The sequence below is a fragment of the Trematomus bernacchii genome, unplaced genomic scaffold (assembly GCF_902827165.1).
Source record: "Trematomus bernacchii unplaced genomic scaffold, fTreBer1.1, whole genome shotgun sequence".
In the NCBI taxonomy this organism is placed as follows: Eukaryota; Metazoa; Chordata; class Actinopteri; order Perciformes; family Nototheniidae; genus Trematomus; species Trematomus bernacchii.
In genome coordinates this window covers 672,501-688,284 of record NW_022988159.1, presented here as the reverse complement: position 1 = coordinate 688,284, position 15,784 = coordinate 672,501, and the positions used below count along the sequence as shown (strand labels likewise).

General features: G+C 41.8%; 1 protein-coding gene across 2 annotated transcripts in view; it reads left to right on the top strand.

The window, feature by feature from the left end:
* Window positions 1–15,784, top strand: part of pax3b (paired box 3b) — a 38,476-nt gene that overhangs the window by 9,722 nt on the left and 12,970 nt on the right. For both annotated transcript variants that reach the window (XM_034122246.1, XM_034122245.1), the window contains exon 5: window positions 15,615–15,784. This exon is cut by the window's right edge and continues 30 nt beyond it. In XM_034122246.1, the coding sequence (XP_033978137.1) occupies window positions 15,615–15,784 (170 nt within the window). The remainder of the gene's footprint in view (window positions 1–15,614) is intronic.

The window sequence follows — 15,784 nt, the reverse complement described above, 5'->3', positions numbered from 1 at the left end:
AGGACGGCGTGCTGCAGATGTAATAATGTGGGCGAGGGATGAAGGAGCAGAGGAGGAGAATGGGAGCAGTGTGTTTGGTGTGTGAGGAGGATGGTGTTTGCAGAGACGTTTGTGCAAAGACAGGCTTTTAGATTCACTTTTGTACACTAGCTGTTTGCAGTCGCTAAAGAACTCAGATTGTAACGTTTTCATCGCTCTCCAAAATCAGACAACTTGCTTGTACTTTTTATATTCTTTTCTAGTTGGTCATTGTTGCTTTTGACCCATGGGCTCATTGGTTTTGCCTTCTCTCTTTTATTATGGCTTTGAAAGCTCTCAAACAAACCATTATTTCCATTGTTGATTATTTTCTCGAGTGTTGGATTAGTTGTTTGGTCTATAATGTGTCAGGAAATAGTTAAAAAATGGTCAATCAGTGTTTCCCAAAGCTCATGATAACTTCCTCAATTGTCAGTTTTCTCCCCACAACTTAACAATATTTAGTTTACTGTCATAGACGTGTAAAGAAACCAGAATACATTCACATTAAAAAAGCTGAAATCAGAGGATTTTCCCTTATTTTCCCCCCAAAATGCTCAAATCGACTATCAAATTAGTTGCTGATTGATTTGATTGTTGACAAAAACATTGATTATTTGGTTTACTCTTTGCTGCTCTAGCTAGATTCTATAGTTAGCAAAGTTAGTGTTATGTTTTGAATGGACATTATACCTAAAATTGTTTAATTTTGACAAATTCAGCAAGTGAAGCCGTAACAGGAAGGCAATGAATTGATCCACAAACAAATAATAGGCAGCTTTTTTGGTAATGGATACCATGCAGATCATTTGGGGCATTTTTGATAAAATAATACCTGAAATCAGACTGGGGAATTCTGCTTTAAAAACACCCAATATTTAAGTATTTTTTGAGCTTTATTGAGCAATAATGCCCCAAAATGATGTAGTTTGAGCTTCCCAGATGTGATATGTTTCTGCTTTTATCCTTCAAATCTTTGCTTCGTGTGAAACAAGACAGTGGACAACACTTTGGACTTGGCGACATTCAAATAAACCTTTTTGTCCCCTCATTTTATAACCCAAACGATTGAGCGAATAATTGCGAGAATAACCAGCAGACACTTTGATAATCGGTAATTGTTGCACGACACTTTGCACCATTTCTGTCTCATCAAATCTGCCAGAAACAGAGTCAACAAGCTCTTGATCAGATCTTATAATAGCTGAGGGCGATTACTGCTGTCTGCTCGGAGAAGAGGGGGCTCTGTGTGTCCCTGAATGTGTCACTCTGTCCCTGGGCACGAGGGCAAAAGGGGCACGAGGGCCAAGTGGCGAGCACCAAATCACTCTCGTCTCCCCCCCCCCGAGGCTCTCTCCTCACTCTTTTTTCTAATAAGCCCATGCATGATGACCATTCACGCATGAAAACATAGTTATCTGCAAATGAATGGCCGCTCTATGCTTCATTAAAGCCTCTTTTTCCTTTCACACTCTTATTGTGACCCTCTGATATCAATTCAAAGGGGCAATTAATGAATGCACACCAACTTTGAAGTCTCGGGCAGTGTGTGTGTGCGTGTGTGTGTGTGTGTGTGTGTGTGTGTGTGTGTGTGTGTGTGTGTGTGTGTGTGTGTGTGTGTGTGTGTGTGTGTGTGTGTGTGTGTGTGTGTGTGTGTGTGTGTGTGTGTGTGTGTGTGTGTGTGTGTGTGTGTGTGTGTGTGTGTGTGTGTGGTGTGTGTGTGTGTGTGAGGGGGGGGTATTTTGGGGTATTCCCGTGATGGACTAGGCACATTGAGCGCAGAGTGAGCGAGCCCCAAAGACGGTTTGAAGGGAGTGAAAGAGTGAAAAGGCTCCGGCGAAGGTCAAGTAGAATGGCTGGCTTTAGAATAAGGCCCCTCTTTATCTGGAGTAAACGCACTATAGGCTCAACAGCTGGGGGGGGGGGGGGCGTTGTTTTTTAATGTGAGCATGAGTGTGTTTGTGTGTGTTTCTGAGAGGGAGGAATGTGTGCCTTTTTCCCCTCTCGTGCATCTGTCTGCATGTGTGTTTGGAAACAGTTTTTGGGTGTGCTCAGATCTTTAACTTGTGTAAAGCCACATTTAATAATACTTAAGTAAAAGTGTTGCGAACAAAATCTTACGTAAGTTAAGGTACTAATGCATTGGCATCAAAATAAAGCACCCATCATAAATCATATATATTAAAGGTGGGGTAGGTAAGTTTGAGAAACCGGCTTGAGATACACTTTTTGTTATATTCCATGGAATGCTCTTAACATCCCGATAGCAATGAATATCTGAAGTGCTTTGACAAAAAACCCATAAAAAAATGTAACCTGTGGAAGCCGTAGTACTGTAAAAAGCACGACCAATCATCTGAGCCGGCCCGGCTAAAATAACTGGATGGCCTACCTGCCTGTCAGCCTTCCATCTGTGCACAAACTTATCTCGTGCCCTCATTGGTCATGTGCGCGTTCGTGTGTGTTGGAGGAGGGGCTCTCTAAGGAAGTGGCAGATTTTTTCCGGCTGTGTATTTTCAAATCCTAGCGCACTTGAGCTGGTTTCTCCAAAATTACCTACCCCACCTTTAAGTAACTGGAATATTATATGATGCATTCATGTGTTCATCACAGCTGGCAAAGGTGGAGCTAGTTTTTTACAACTGTATATACTGCTGCTGGATAACCTTTAATTAAATGTCAATGCTTAGTTATTAGCGGATTTATACATTTTGTATTAGCTAATAATCCAAATCTGTACGATGTCAACTACAATGTTGACTCATCAAATGTAGTGGACTAAAATGATAAAGCATCGTCAATTGAAAATACTCAAGAAAAGCACAAGATTGTAGTTACAGTTCTTGAGTAAATCTACATTTCACAACGAGTTTCTGAAGAACGTGTGTGTGTTTGGAAGAAGTTTTAAAAGTGAAAGTCCTGCAAACGAAATCTTATTGTATTGGCAACAAAATAAAGTACCAAAAGTACTCGTGATGCATAATGGGCGCTCATATGTCATATTAAATGACTGGTTTATGATTATCAATGTGCTCATAACTGCTGGTAAAAGTGGCGCTAATTCTTTATATACACTGCTGCTGGATATCTTAACCTGTAATTATATGTCAATGTTTATTCATTTATTAGTCGATTTATATTTTGATATCTGTAAACTGTCAGATATATGTAGTTGAGTAAACATTACAATACTTTTTATTTATAGAGTGCTTTTCAACAAACTTTAGGACACTTTACAGTAAAAATTCATAAAATCACAATTAAAACAACTCACTTAAAATACACTTGAATATTGACACGTAAAATGTAGTCAAGAAATGTAAGTACAAAATACTACTTAAAAACAGTACTTGAGTAAATGTACTTCACTACATTCCACAACTGGTTTCTGAGAAGGAAGAGTGTGTGTGTGTGTTGGTGTGTGTGTGTATGTGTGTGTGTGTGTGTGTGTGTGTGTGCGTGTGTGTGTGTGTGTGTGTGTGTGTGTGTGTGTGTGTGTGTGTGTGTGTGTGTGTGTGTGTGTGTGTGGGTGTGTGTGTGTGTTTCAAGATTCAATGCTAGCCTGTATTGTTATGTGCACATTAGCTACATTGTAGATATGGCAATGAAAAACTTAAGTCACAGGCTCCTCTAACAATGTGTGTTTCTGTGTGTGTGTTGGTGTGTGTGTGTGTGTGTGTGTTGGTGTATGTGTGTGTGTGTGTGTGTGTGTGTGTGTGTGTGTGTGTGTGTGTGTTTCAAGTTTCAAGGCTGTATTGTCATGTGCACATTAGCTGCAGTGTAGATATGGCAATGAAAAACTTAAGTCACAGGCTCCTCTAACAATGTGTGTGTGTGTGTGTGTGTGTGTGTGTGTGTGTGTGTGTGTGTGTGTGTGTATGTATGTGTGTGTGCATCAGGGTTAGGGTTGAGTGTCAGAGTGTACAGAGGTCTGCTGATGGAGGACAGGCAGCTGTCAATCACCTGACTGATGGAGCCTGACTCTCATTCAGAGCTTTTGTTAACTAATTAGCCCCGAGGCCTTTGTGTGGCGTCGGGAAAAAGAGTGTGTGTTAAAATGTGTGTTTATTCTGCAGTCACGCCATGTGGGAATATCTTTTGTAACGTGCACACTCCCAACCTTGAGACGTAGCAGGATCTGCGGTTTCTGCGCAGCGAAAGCCACAAAATGCATGAAAATAATTAATTTTGTTCGGGTTTTTCTTGAATGAATGTGCCGCTCTGTAGAAGTTGATTACAGGTATTTCCGTGTTTAAATATGGATTCCCTGCCAAACCAGGAGTTCCTTAGTAATATTTACCATCTGAAAGCTGAGTAGGAAACTCAGATCTCCCCTCACCCATGAATGCAGCATTATACAGGGCATTGCTGGTTTTCAGCAGAGGTAGAAATACTCAGATTTTTATATATTATACAAATATCTATATATTCAAAATCTAGTAAGTAAAAGGACGAAAGTATTTGCATCAAATTAAACTTTATTGTCAAACGTCAAAGTACTTATTTAATAGCCCATTTCAGAATTATTTCAATGCTGATTTATTAGTTGATTGTATTTTGTATTCGCTAATAATCTGAATCTGTAAAGTAACTAAAGGTGACAGATCAATAGGTAACAGGTACAATATTGAGAAGTACTTTAAGTGCATAAACATTTTACACAATCTGAGTAAATGTACTTCATTTTAATCCACCGCTGCTGTTTTTCTTATTGTCTCGGAGGGTCATAATGTTGCACTTAAAGTCGTTGGATATAATATCCTACTTATCAATTATTGACGTTGTTTAAGCAATAATAAGAGGAGAGTGGTTTGGACTGCGTTTGTGTTGTTGAATATAATCCTACATTTCAAAGAAAGCTGTGTTAAGATGTATAAATAATTATCCTTTACCTAAACAAGTTGCATTGAAATATACTTTTTATAACACCTTGTCTCACATTCAGAGTTCTTCAAGTTGTTTCACCTAAAAGGCTTTTTATATTTCAAAGCAGCAGATCAGATTTAAGGGATTTGCACCTCAGCTTTTAGGTTTGACAAACGTCCAAAAGTTATTTTTCTTTGGTCTTGTAAAGAAACAAGAACATATTTTGTTTTAAGAAGCCGGAATCAGGAAATTTGGACTTTAAAAAATGGCAATGGATTGATAGCTTGACAACTAATCATATAATATTGTAATCTTGCAGCTAGCTGGATATACACAACTGCAGTCAGTGATCAACCATCCATACACAAGTTGCATTTTCTACCTGAAAGCAACATTCAAACATGCTTTAACTGCTTAACCTTTCATCATGCACGCATAGTTCTACACGTTTTTATGATTGTTGCCTTAGTTTTAAGCCATTCGCATCCCATATTTAGTTTTCTTCTGAGGGAAAGGAGAGGAAGCTGTCATGTGAAGGATTGAGAGCGACAGTGAACCTGCTAACAGCTCACCTTGTGGGATTCAAACCAGCGCCCCGCTGACAGAGAAGAAGTGCCGGGTCACAGGGTCGCTCTCCCCCAGCGCTGCTCAGGAAACAGGGTTAGAAACACATTTAGCTCCCAATGACAGGTAACCATTTCCTCAGACCCCCCCCCCCCCCCGCTGCAATAACTCCCATAATTCCTTGTTGACAGCCTTGGACTCTCAGTTTTTTTGTAGCTTAACAAAGCTGTAGGTGCGGTTGAAATGTCCAAAGAAAAAGGTTCTTATGTCGTTTCTTAACCACTTTGTCGTAACCTGAGTGTAACACATCGTGGGGTTTGAGGAAATATGTGAAGGAGAATTCATCAGGACTGAAATAACTCCCATAATTCCTTGTTGACAGCCTCGGACTCTCAGTTTTTTGTTAGCAGGTTATCTGTCTCTCTCAATCGCTTTACATGACAGCTTCCTCTCGTTTGCCTCAGAAGAAGACTAAAGTTGGGATGCAAATAACTTCAAACTAAGGCAACAATCATATCAACTTGTAAAACTATCTGTGCATAACAAAAGGGTTCGATGTAAGTTCTAGTTAAAGCAAAACTTTATTTAATTAGTTTACAGTAATTAGCGTAATCTTCTCTGGTTCAAACTTCAAAACTTATAAGCACTTTGGCAAGTTATCATTAGGGTGGTAATTGTTTAAAAAGTTCAGTAACTTACATGACTTGCGTTTGTCGTGAAACTCCAATCGCAAGGAATTATGGGAAAACATTATCGATTGTCTTTCATAGACGATGCTGTATCCTACGCTAAAGGAGATACAAATGAAGCATTGAAGCTCCTTTTTACAGCAGCCGTGAACACCTCTTATCACGGCGGCCACTTATAGATATTTCAGGGTAATTTCTCTCCGTTAGGAACCTTCCTAAAAAAGAAACACTACGACCTGTGACTGGCGACAGATTGCTCACTTTTGCTATACAGATCAACATTTAAACATGTTGGATTAAAGAGAAATAGCTTAATAAAACACCTAACTCAGAAAACACCGTTAAACTTTATTTCATTATAGTTTACAGTAATTTGCGTAATGTTCTTTGGTTCAAACTTAGAAACTTATAAGCACTTTGGCAAGTTATCGTTAGGGTGGAAATTGTTTAATAAGCAAAGTAACTTTCAGGATCTGTCGTGAAACTGCAGTCGCAAGGAATTGTGGGAAAACATTATCGATTCTCTAGACGATGGTTAGCTGTATGTCTGCCCGATTTGCGCAAGCGCGAGTTGGTCCGCCATATTGGACCAATACCACCAGCTACGTACGGCAACCCAAGTAGGACATTTGACAAAGCGGCGTTTCGCAAAGAAGGAAAAAAAAACGACCACATTAATTCAATTCAATTCAAAACCTTTATTTATCCAGATGAAATCCCATTGAGATCATTGATCTCTTTTTCAAGGGAGACCTGCAGAATCTGAACGAGAGAGAGACGAGTTATTGGTTTCACAACGAAATTTATTTGAGAATAAATCCTTTTAGTGGGTTATGTACATTCTTAGAATAAGTGACAAATGGATTTAACTGGCCAAACTTTTTCTGTTGAGATTCCTGGAAAAGGAACATTTCTTTTCATAAAAGTTGATTCAAGAACAAAACTCTGTTATTGGATCAGTATGGACGTCAAATGTCCTATTTGGCTTGCCGTACATACTGTAGCTGTCCAATATGGCAGCCCAACTCGCGCTTGCGCAGTGCAAATCGGGTAGTCACACAACTGTATCCCTGCTAAAGGAGATAAAAACGAAGCATTAGCCGCGTTCACACCGGAGTACTTTTCCCCGTACTTTTCGCGTTTAGTTCCGTTAGTACCCCTTATGTCGCGTTCACACCAAAAAGAGTACTTAGTGCCGGGAACTTTTACCCCCATTTTTAGTGTCTGCTGAGAGATGGTACTTTCCTGGGGGAAAAAAGTGCCCCAGTTCTGATTGGCTGGGCGAATTGCAAACCATGCCCCGTACAACTCTGAAATGTTTTGTAGAGCCGCCATTTTATTATCCTCACATTAGCATTATTAGCATTAGCATTCGCCCAGCGCACAAACGCAGAGAGACTAACTTATGGCAACACAAAATAAAACATGGGAGCGGTGGAGATGAGGAGGTGTCGGCGTTTACTCGGAAGGCTTCAGTAGAATGAGCCCCAACTCCGGGGACTGCCGGCCGGGGACTTCGGGTGGCAGTATACACCGTGAAGTGGTTTGCGGCCTGCCAGTAAACCCAAAGCAGAAGAAGACGAAGTGACGTCAGCGGCTCATTTGCGTAATCTTCCCTCAGGGAACTTATTCCGGTGTGGACGCGATCTGTACTAAATGCCCTGGGGTAATAAGTGCCGGGGCCCTAATTACGGCAAAGTACTTGGTGTGAACGCGGCTATTGAACCTCCTTTTTGAGCACCCATGAACCCCTCTTATCACGGCAGCCACTTATGGATACTTCAGGGTCATTTCTCTCCGTTAGGAACCTTCCTGAAAAGAAACACTACGACCTGTGACTGGCGACAGATTGCTTACTTTTTCTTTTCATAATCACAATCCCATGCTAAAAAACTCTCAGTTTTGGCACACTCTCGCCTACAGGGCAGCTGCGGAGGTTGAAACTCCTCCTTAGCAAGTCAAGTGGGTTCGCCTTCAAACTCCCCCCTCACACCCACACACTCTCACACACACCATCTTTTTCTTTTTAGAGAGTAGTCACAGATGGGTCCATAAGCTGTCAGTAGAGCCATTATCCAGCCCAGCATCTGCCTGTTTGACTTCTATATACTGTTTAATGCAGTCGGCCAGTCACTCGCTGAATAGGAGCAGCACGGTCGGCCCGCCCAAATAAATGCTGCGTTTGTCTCCTCTGCCTTTTGTTTTGTGGTGTTTTTTTGGGAGGGGTAGGTGGAGTAAAAGGGGGGGGGGTGGTTGATGTGTCAGAGAGGCTCGATTTACCCTCACTATTAACCAAGAGCCCCAGAAGAGTTACTGCCATGTCCGAAGAGGGGTGTAAATACTCCACATATGGTCAGGTCAATTCCCCCAAGTGCCCAAAATCCAAGTTGGACACACCGCCTATTCACTCCCTCACACACACTTGCATTTTAAATGTTGCAGTGGACACATTTAGGCCTTTGTGTCCCCCCCCCTAACACCCCAAAACCCCCTAAAAAACAAATGCTGAAGCTTTCCAACAGTCTGTTTTAAATCCTCCATTCTCCGCTCTCCTTGTTTTTCTCGCTGCACGGTGGGATCCATTTTGGGCTTTCTTGGCTCCGGAGAGGTTGTTTTGGCTCGGGGTCTCATGCGCTGTGTGCCTCTCATGCAGTTTGGTTGAATTAAACAGTTTTTTCTTTTCTCCCCTAACCCCTCTCTCTCCACCCTCCCCTTCCCACTGCTGCTCCTGTCTTATTTTGCGGCTTAATGCCCCCTCGGCTCCCGGGCGATCAGATCGTTTTACCCTTTTAAGGCTCATATTTTCCTCTTATTTTTGATGAACTGACAAGAGTCTGAAACCCCCTTCGCTCTGCTTCTTTAAGTTGAGGTGGAAGGAAATGTATACATTGAGTGTTTACAGGGGGCTATAAATACATCATTTTAAGATACAGCACATGTATACGGTGCAGGCAGCGATACGAGGCTTAAAGTGGATAATTTGATTGGCTAAGGCTATTTGACGGTGCCAAATCGATGTGATCAGATCTCAGGGATAGCGAGGCGATGACGGCAAACGGGGCACTCTGAAACCACAGGTTTACAAGGTTGGGAACGATTTGAAGAGCGGGGGAAAGGTTTCTATCCTTCCCTTTCCTCCTCTTTGTCTCAGTGAGAGAGGTAATACATATCCTGAGTAATGGATTACATGTAACGTCATGAGGATGGATACAAAGTTAACTATTCTTTTAAAGTTACATAAAAAAAGACAAATAAATAGAGTTTACTTAAAGTTGGAATCTATTACGGCTATACTGCCTGATATTTCCTTTAAGTTCCTTTATGATTGTGTGTGTGTGTGTGTGTGTGTGTGTGTGTGTGTGTGTGTGTGTGTGTGTTTGTTTGAGTGCTCTGAAAGGCAGGAGAGCTCTGGTAATGGACGCTAAAGTGGAGACGCCTCAGGGCTGACAAGGTCGATTAACGTATAGCTTTATAGCGCATAGAGTCAGAGTCTAAAGCACGGTCATGTGTTTGAGTCTTTGTGTGTTTATGAGCATCGGATCCATTGATTGGGTGGATGCTTTCCCCTCTTTTTTTTACACATAAACACCCAACTACCCACGTGTCACTCCATGAATCTTCATCATCTGCCATTTTAAACTGCATTATATCACGTTTTTAACTGTTAGACTTGAGGATGATGCTTTGGTAACATGATGCGTGTGAAAGTAGAACATGCTACTTTTTAGGTTGTTCCAAGCTGTAACACACACACACACACACACACACACACACACACACATTACATTACATTACATTACATGTCATTTGTTAGATGCTTTTATCCAAAGCGACTTACATACATTCAGCACTGTGGACAATCCCCACAGGAGCAATGTGGGGTGAAGTGTCTCAGGGACACAACGACATGCTGACTGCCGTGGGACTCAAACTTGCTACCCCCTGATTCCAAGTCCAGCACACTATCCACTGAGCCACAGCCTCCCTCACACACACAATCCAGCTGTGTGATTATATTCCAAATGCTGAATCGATGACTTCAAAATATAAGTAGAGTCTCTCATAAACAAGTGGCAATTTCCGCCTGAGAGCAACAGTCAAATGTTCTTTTAGTAGGAAGATTAAATGAGTAAAGTTGCCATGCATGCATACATTTTCACGGTTTTGTGATATTTGGCTTTCATTTAAAAGCAGTAGATCAGTTTTGAATGATTTGCACCCAGATTTAGTGTTTGACATGCACCCAAAAAATAGATTTTCCTTGTATGGTCTTCTTGTGACGAGGACTGCTCCAAAATAAAGTTTGCGTTTACTTTAAAACGTACGAGGAAACGTACTGTTTCTCAAAAATAATTTAAGGTCAAGAAAATGTTAACTTTAAATCCAGCTTTGAGACATTTTTGCATTTAAATGTCACATAACACAACCAAAGTGTTCCTTTTAGCCGTACACTCAAACTCTTAAAGAGAAGAGACAGGCAGGATTTCAATGTCTTGGATGAGGTAAAGAGAGAAGATGGATCAAATTATCAACGGAGGGGTTTGGGACATTCTTCCTTTAACTTCAGCTAGCGTCAATGGTTTGGCCTCAGCTTGAAAATCAGAGCCAGAAACCCTTTATTAGTCTTTATTAGTCCCACAGAGGGAACGCTACAGTGTTACGGCAAAGACACAGAGCACATGCAAAGTGACACATCAAGTTAGTTTAAAAGATACAATCAAACATGTATCATAAAGTCAAGTGTGTACATAACAGGGATTACCTCTTCAACAATGGGTCCAACAGTTTTAGAAACATCAAATAGCAGCAGGTAATAGTAAACATGCTTTCCACCAAGAAAAACGTCAACAAACCCGACACAGATGCTCAGACAGACTGAACAGAAAAGAAACATATAATATATAACAGAAGAGACAGACAGGATTTGAGTCTCTTAGAGGAAGTAAGAGGAAATGATGGAGGAGGGGGTACAAAGAGAGAGCCAACAAACTGTGGACGTATTACATTTCCACAGACAACAAAAACAACAACGAACCCGACACAGATTCCCAGACAGACTGAAAATGTAAGAAACATAAAATCCACAAGAGAAGAGAAAGACTGAATTTGAGGAAGTAAAGAGAGAAGATGGAGGAAATTATGGAGGAGGGGAGGGGGCGTACTTCCTTTCACTTGTGTGCATGCATTGTAGAGAGCCAACAAACTGTGGACGTACTACATATCCACAGACAACAAAAACAACAACAAACCCGACACAGATGCCCAGACGGACCCTCCCCACGGGGACATTTACATCGGCAAACAACGGCCCCTGTTGCCCCTCAGGTGCTCTTACAGTTCCCTCTGGAGGAAGGGGGTGTTTTCTTTTGAGGGGGGGGGGGAGGGTAGTATGCCCCCCGGCTGTGCACCCAGCTACCCCCCCCCCCCCCCCCCCCTCCCTCTGCGGAGCCTCTTTATTCCCCCCCGCGGAGCAGGTGACAGCCCTCCACTGTGAAGGGCCGAAGGGAGCCATGACGGATTCCACAGATGGAGCGTGGAAATCGCCGCTCGGCTCTGTGGAGGCAACAAAGAGCCGAGCGTCACAGAGAGAGAGAGAAATATGGGTGGAAAGAGAGAGAGGAGGAGAGAGAGAGAGAGGAGGAGAGAGAGAGAGAGAGAGAGAGGTGAGAGAGAGAGAGACGAGAGAGAGAGAGAGAGAGAGATGAGAGAGAGAGAGAGAGAGAGAGAGAGGAGAGAGAGAGAGGAGAGAGAGAGGAGAGAGAGAGAGGAGAGAGAGGAGAGGAGATTGGAGACAAGAGAGAGGGCAGAGCAAGGTGGTGCTTGTTTAAGGACGGTGGCGTGCCAAAAAGTGCAAAAAAAGTTTACGGTGTGATTTAGGAGTTAGCTGTTGTTAGGAGTGTGACTTTTTTCTCACTTGCTTTAAGTTGTACTGATAAGTGGTGGTTTGTACATGTTGATCCATGCTATGATCTGTTTTATAATTGTTAGAGACTATGAAAAAGTGTTTGTTGATTGATGGTTGATTGATGGACTGCAGATGGAAATGAGATAATAGCTATAATCTGGCACAAATCATGTCTTCTCCTTTCAAAATTAAGATAACATAAAGACACAATAACTAACACACTAATACACCGTTTTTCTACCAGACATAATTCCCTCTCCTGGTATCAATCTGTTGCTTGTTTAAGGACGGTGGCGTGCTAAAGTGCAACAACGTGTACGGTGCGAATTATGAGTTTGCTGTTGTTTGAAGGGAAAAATGTGACTTTTTCCTCACTTGCTTTGAGACTGTTTAGAAGTTGTTAGTTGTACTGATAAGGTTTGTACATGTTGATCCATGCTTTGATCTGTTTTATAATTGTTAGAGTGATAGGGACTATGAAACAGTGTTTGTTGATTTGGTATGAGTGAACCTGCCTGTTAGATAATAGCTCAAATCTGGCACAAATCATCTCTGACATAATAAAACTAAAAACACACCTCTTCTCTCTGGCCTTCTAGTTAGAGCGGAGTACGACTCCTGACTTTTCCGTGTGTTTTATTTTTTATTTTGTTTTTTAAGATATATCTGTTGTAATTTATTGTCGTTTATTGTGATTTGTAGTAATGTGTTTTTATTACATGTACAGCACTTTGGCTCGACCAAAAATCGCTTTTAAATGTGCTTTATAAATAAAACCTGATTTGATTTGATTTGATTTGATAATAACTAACCCACTAATACAAAGTGTTCTACCTGACATCATTTCCTCTCTGGGTAACAATCTGTTGCAGCTTCCCCAAACCCATCGTTATCATTTCATCGCCTCGCCTTATCAGCCTGTATCTAAACATCAAGTGATCCAACGAAGCAAAGTGAAACAAATGAGCCCCGTAAAGGATCTGACGACTAGACTCTTGAGACTTTCGTAGGTGCCACTCTGTCGCTTTCTTTTGAAAATGTTCTGGATACCCCGGTAGCAGTCATAACCGATAGGTAATTCCAAAGTGATTAAGGATTTTCCCGGCCTCCTCGGCTTTCCCAGGGCCCAAATCCCTGTGAAATGCTGAGGAACGTGCATGCTGCTAAAGTCTTGGAAGTGGGGGGGGGGGGGGGGAGAGAAAAAGCATTCCTCGCAGCCCTCCTCCATGCAGGCACTGGAGGGGGAAGGCTACAAAAAAAAAGGCCTCATCTCTCCACAACACAAATTCCTTCCGCAACCACTAAAAAACAAGTCATGTAACCCCACAAAAATGTATTTCATTTGGTTGTGAGTGATACAATTCCCAAACAGCTGATGAAACTAAATCCACAGTCGCCATTTTGTGCTTTTTTTCTTTGCAGTTGCAGTCGCTGTTTAAAATGCTAAACTCAAAGCGGGCAATCTACGAGTGCAACAATATTCAGCAGAGGCTTAAGGCAATGTCTCCATTTCTCTCGCTCCCCCTTTGAAAATATTTTACTTATTGCCTCCCTCATGCTTGAATGTTTCTTTACCAATTTGCCCCTAATGCATGTTAAGTTGACTCCCACTGCTATTGGTGTTGCGTGGAGAAAATCGCCGAAGGGGGAAGAGAGGATCAGTTTCACATGAGGGGCCCTGAGATATTTGGATTCTCTTGTATTTTATTGTTGCTGCTGAGGGGGAACTAATACAGTGTTGCACACAAAACTTCCCCCTATGCTGAGGGGGAATTAATTAAGTGTAACACAAAAAGTGTGTGCGTTGGCCATGGTGAACTTATGAAGGAGAACCAATGGAGTGTTTGAAGAAGTGAGTTAAAAAACCGAGCTGCCGCACAATAGCGTTGATACTGATCTGAGGCAGAGATGAAGAGTGGAAACACAAAAGCTGTCAGGAGAAATACTATCAGCAGCTCAGTCAGGCTTAAAATCACACTTAATAATATTTCAATACATAAACGTATGGATTTATCACATTTAAGTTAACATATATTGAGTTAATAAACCATTTAGATAACATAAGCAAAATAGCCAAATATTATGTTGTCACGGATTCTCAAATGTAATGATTTGCAGTTATTTTTTTCTGACTTATCTCTTTAGGACTTAACGACTTATATCTTAAGTCTTGTTCTAAAATATCAGACTTTATTGTGTATCATGCGTCCATCTTTGTTGTTATTTGTTTATCAGTTAAGTCGCTGGAGAAATCGCCTCAGTGTGAAAACTGGGGATGAATCAGACAGAGGCTTGAAAGACAAATTATAAAAAGTGAACAAACTGATTCCTATCTACTCCCGCTTGGTTTTAGATAAGTAGACAGCATTCACCTGACCGTGTCTCACACACACACACACACACACACACACACACACACACACACACACACACACACACACAGACACACACACACATACACACACACACACACACGCTCAGAGAATGGCCCCTGGATCCAAATTAGCCTTTTGTGTGGCTTTTAGTGCGCCCGGCCCCCTGTGGTGCCCTGGGAATCTCGTCCAGTGGGATTATTCCTCAGGCTCAGAATATCCCTCTGAATGGAGGTCTGTTTGGCCACAAGACCACGAGGAAGATGGAGCCTTATGGTGTGTATGGGAGTGTGTAAAGAAAGGAAATGACACAACATTTAGTAGACACAACTACAAGTAAACAAGTGGCAACAGGGAGCTAAACAGTGGATATTCTTGGTTTGTTACAGCCACTTTCATATCAGGGAAAATACACTTACTGTAAAGCACGGTTTGTCTACATACAACATCAGATTTTTGCCCTTTAATAGGCAGTCAAATATTAGGTGTTCACTTTAGGATGTGACTTTTCTGAAGATGTGTATGTGGGGTTATCGGAAAGGAAAGTTATAACATTTCAAGAGCAGACAACATGGGAATCACATTAGCTTTCACTGGTAAAACATGTACACAGCACCGCACACAGTTACATGTAGTCTCTGCATTTAAACAATCTTAGTTACAGGATCAAGGACATCTATTATATGCACAGCACCCATGAGCTGTAGTTGTTGTGATCTGGGAATTTTACCGGCAACCCTCTGTTTTCTAAGCCAAGTCAAAGGAAACACCTGATATTGGGAGAAAATTGTTCTCTTAATTAATGTTTACAAGACTGGTTGCTCAATATGCATTTTTTTGCACGAAAGAAAAAAAGGTGAAAGTCTGGGCATGTTTTGAGCTCATTTGGAGGCAAATTTCGATGATTGATGGCCTTATATAAAAAAGCAGATTTTGCAAAGGCAGTCTACATACGATACGATACGACTGTATACTTTATTGTCCCCGTAAGGACATTTGTTCTGGACTCCGTCCTGCAGTTACATACATGTACATATCATCACTCATGCACCGTTTGCACAAACACAATACACAGACGCACTTACTGACAATGAAGACCTATTGCACAAACCTCATGGCCAACATTTAAAAGTATATTACATTACATGTGAGTGTACATCAGTGATGTTTAAGTATTTTCTTTCTCCTGTGTCGTTGCAGCGAGTCACTCAGACGAGGGTTCGGACGTGGAGTCGGAGCCGGATCTCCCCCTGAAGAGGAAGCAGCGCCGCAGCCGCACCACCTTCACCGCGGAGCAGCTGGAGGAGCTGGAGCGGGCCTTCGAGAGGACGCACTACCCCGACATCTACACCCGGGAGGAGCTGGCTCAG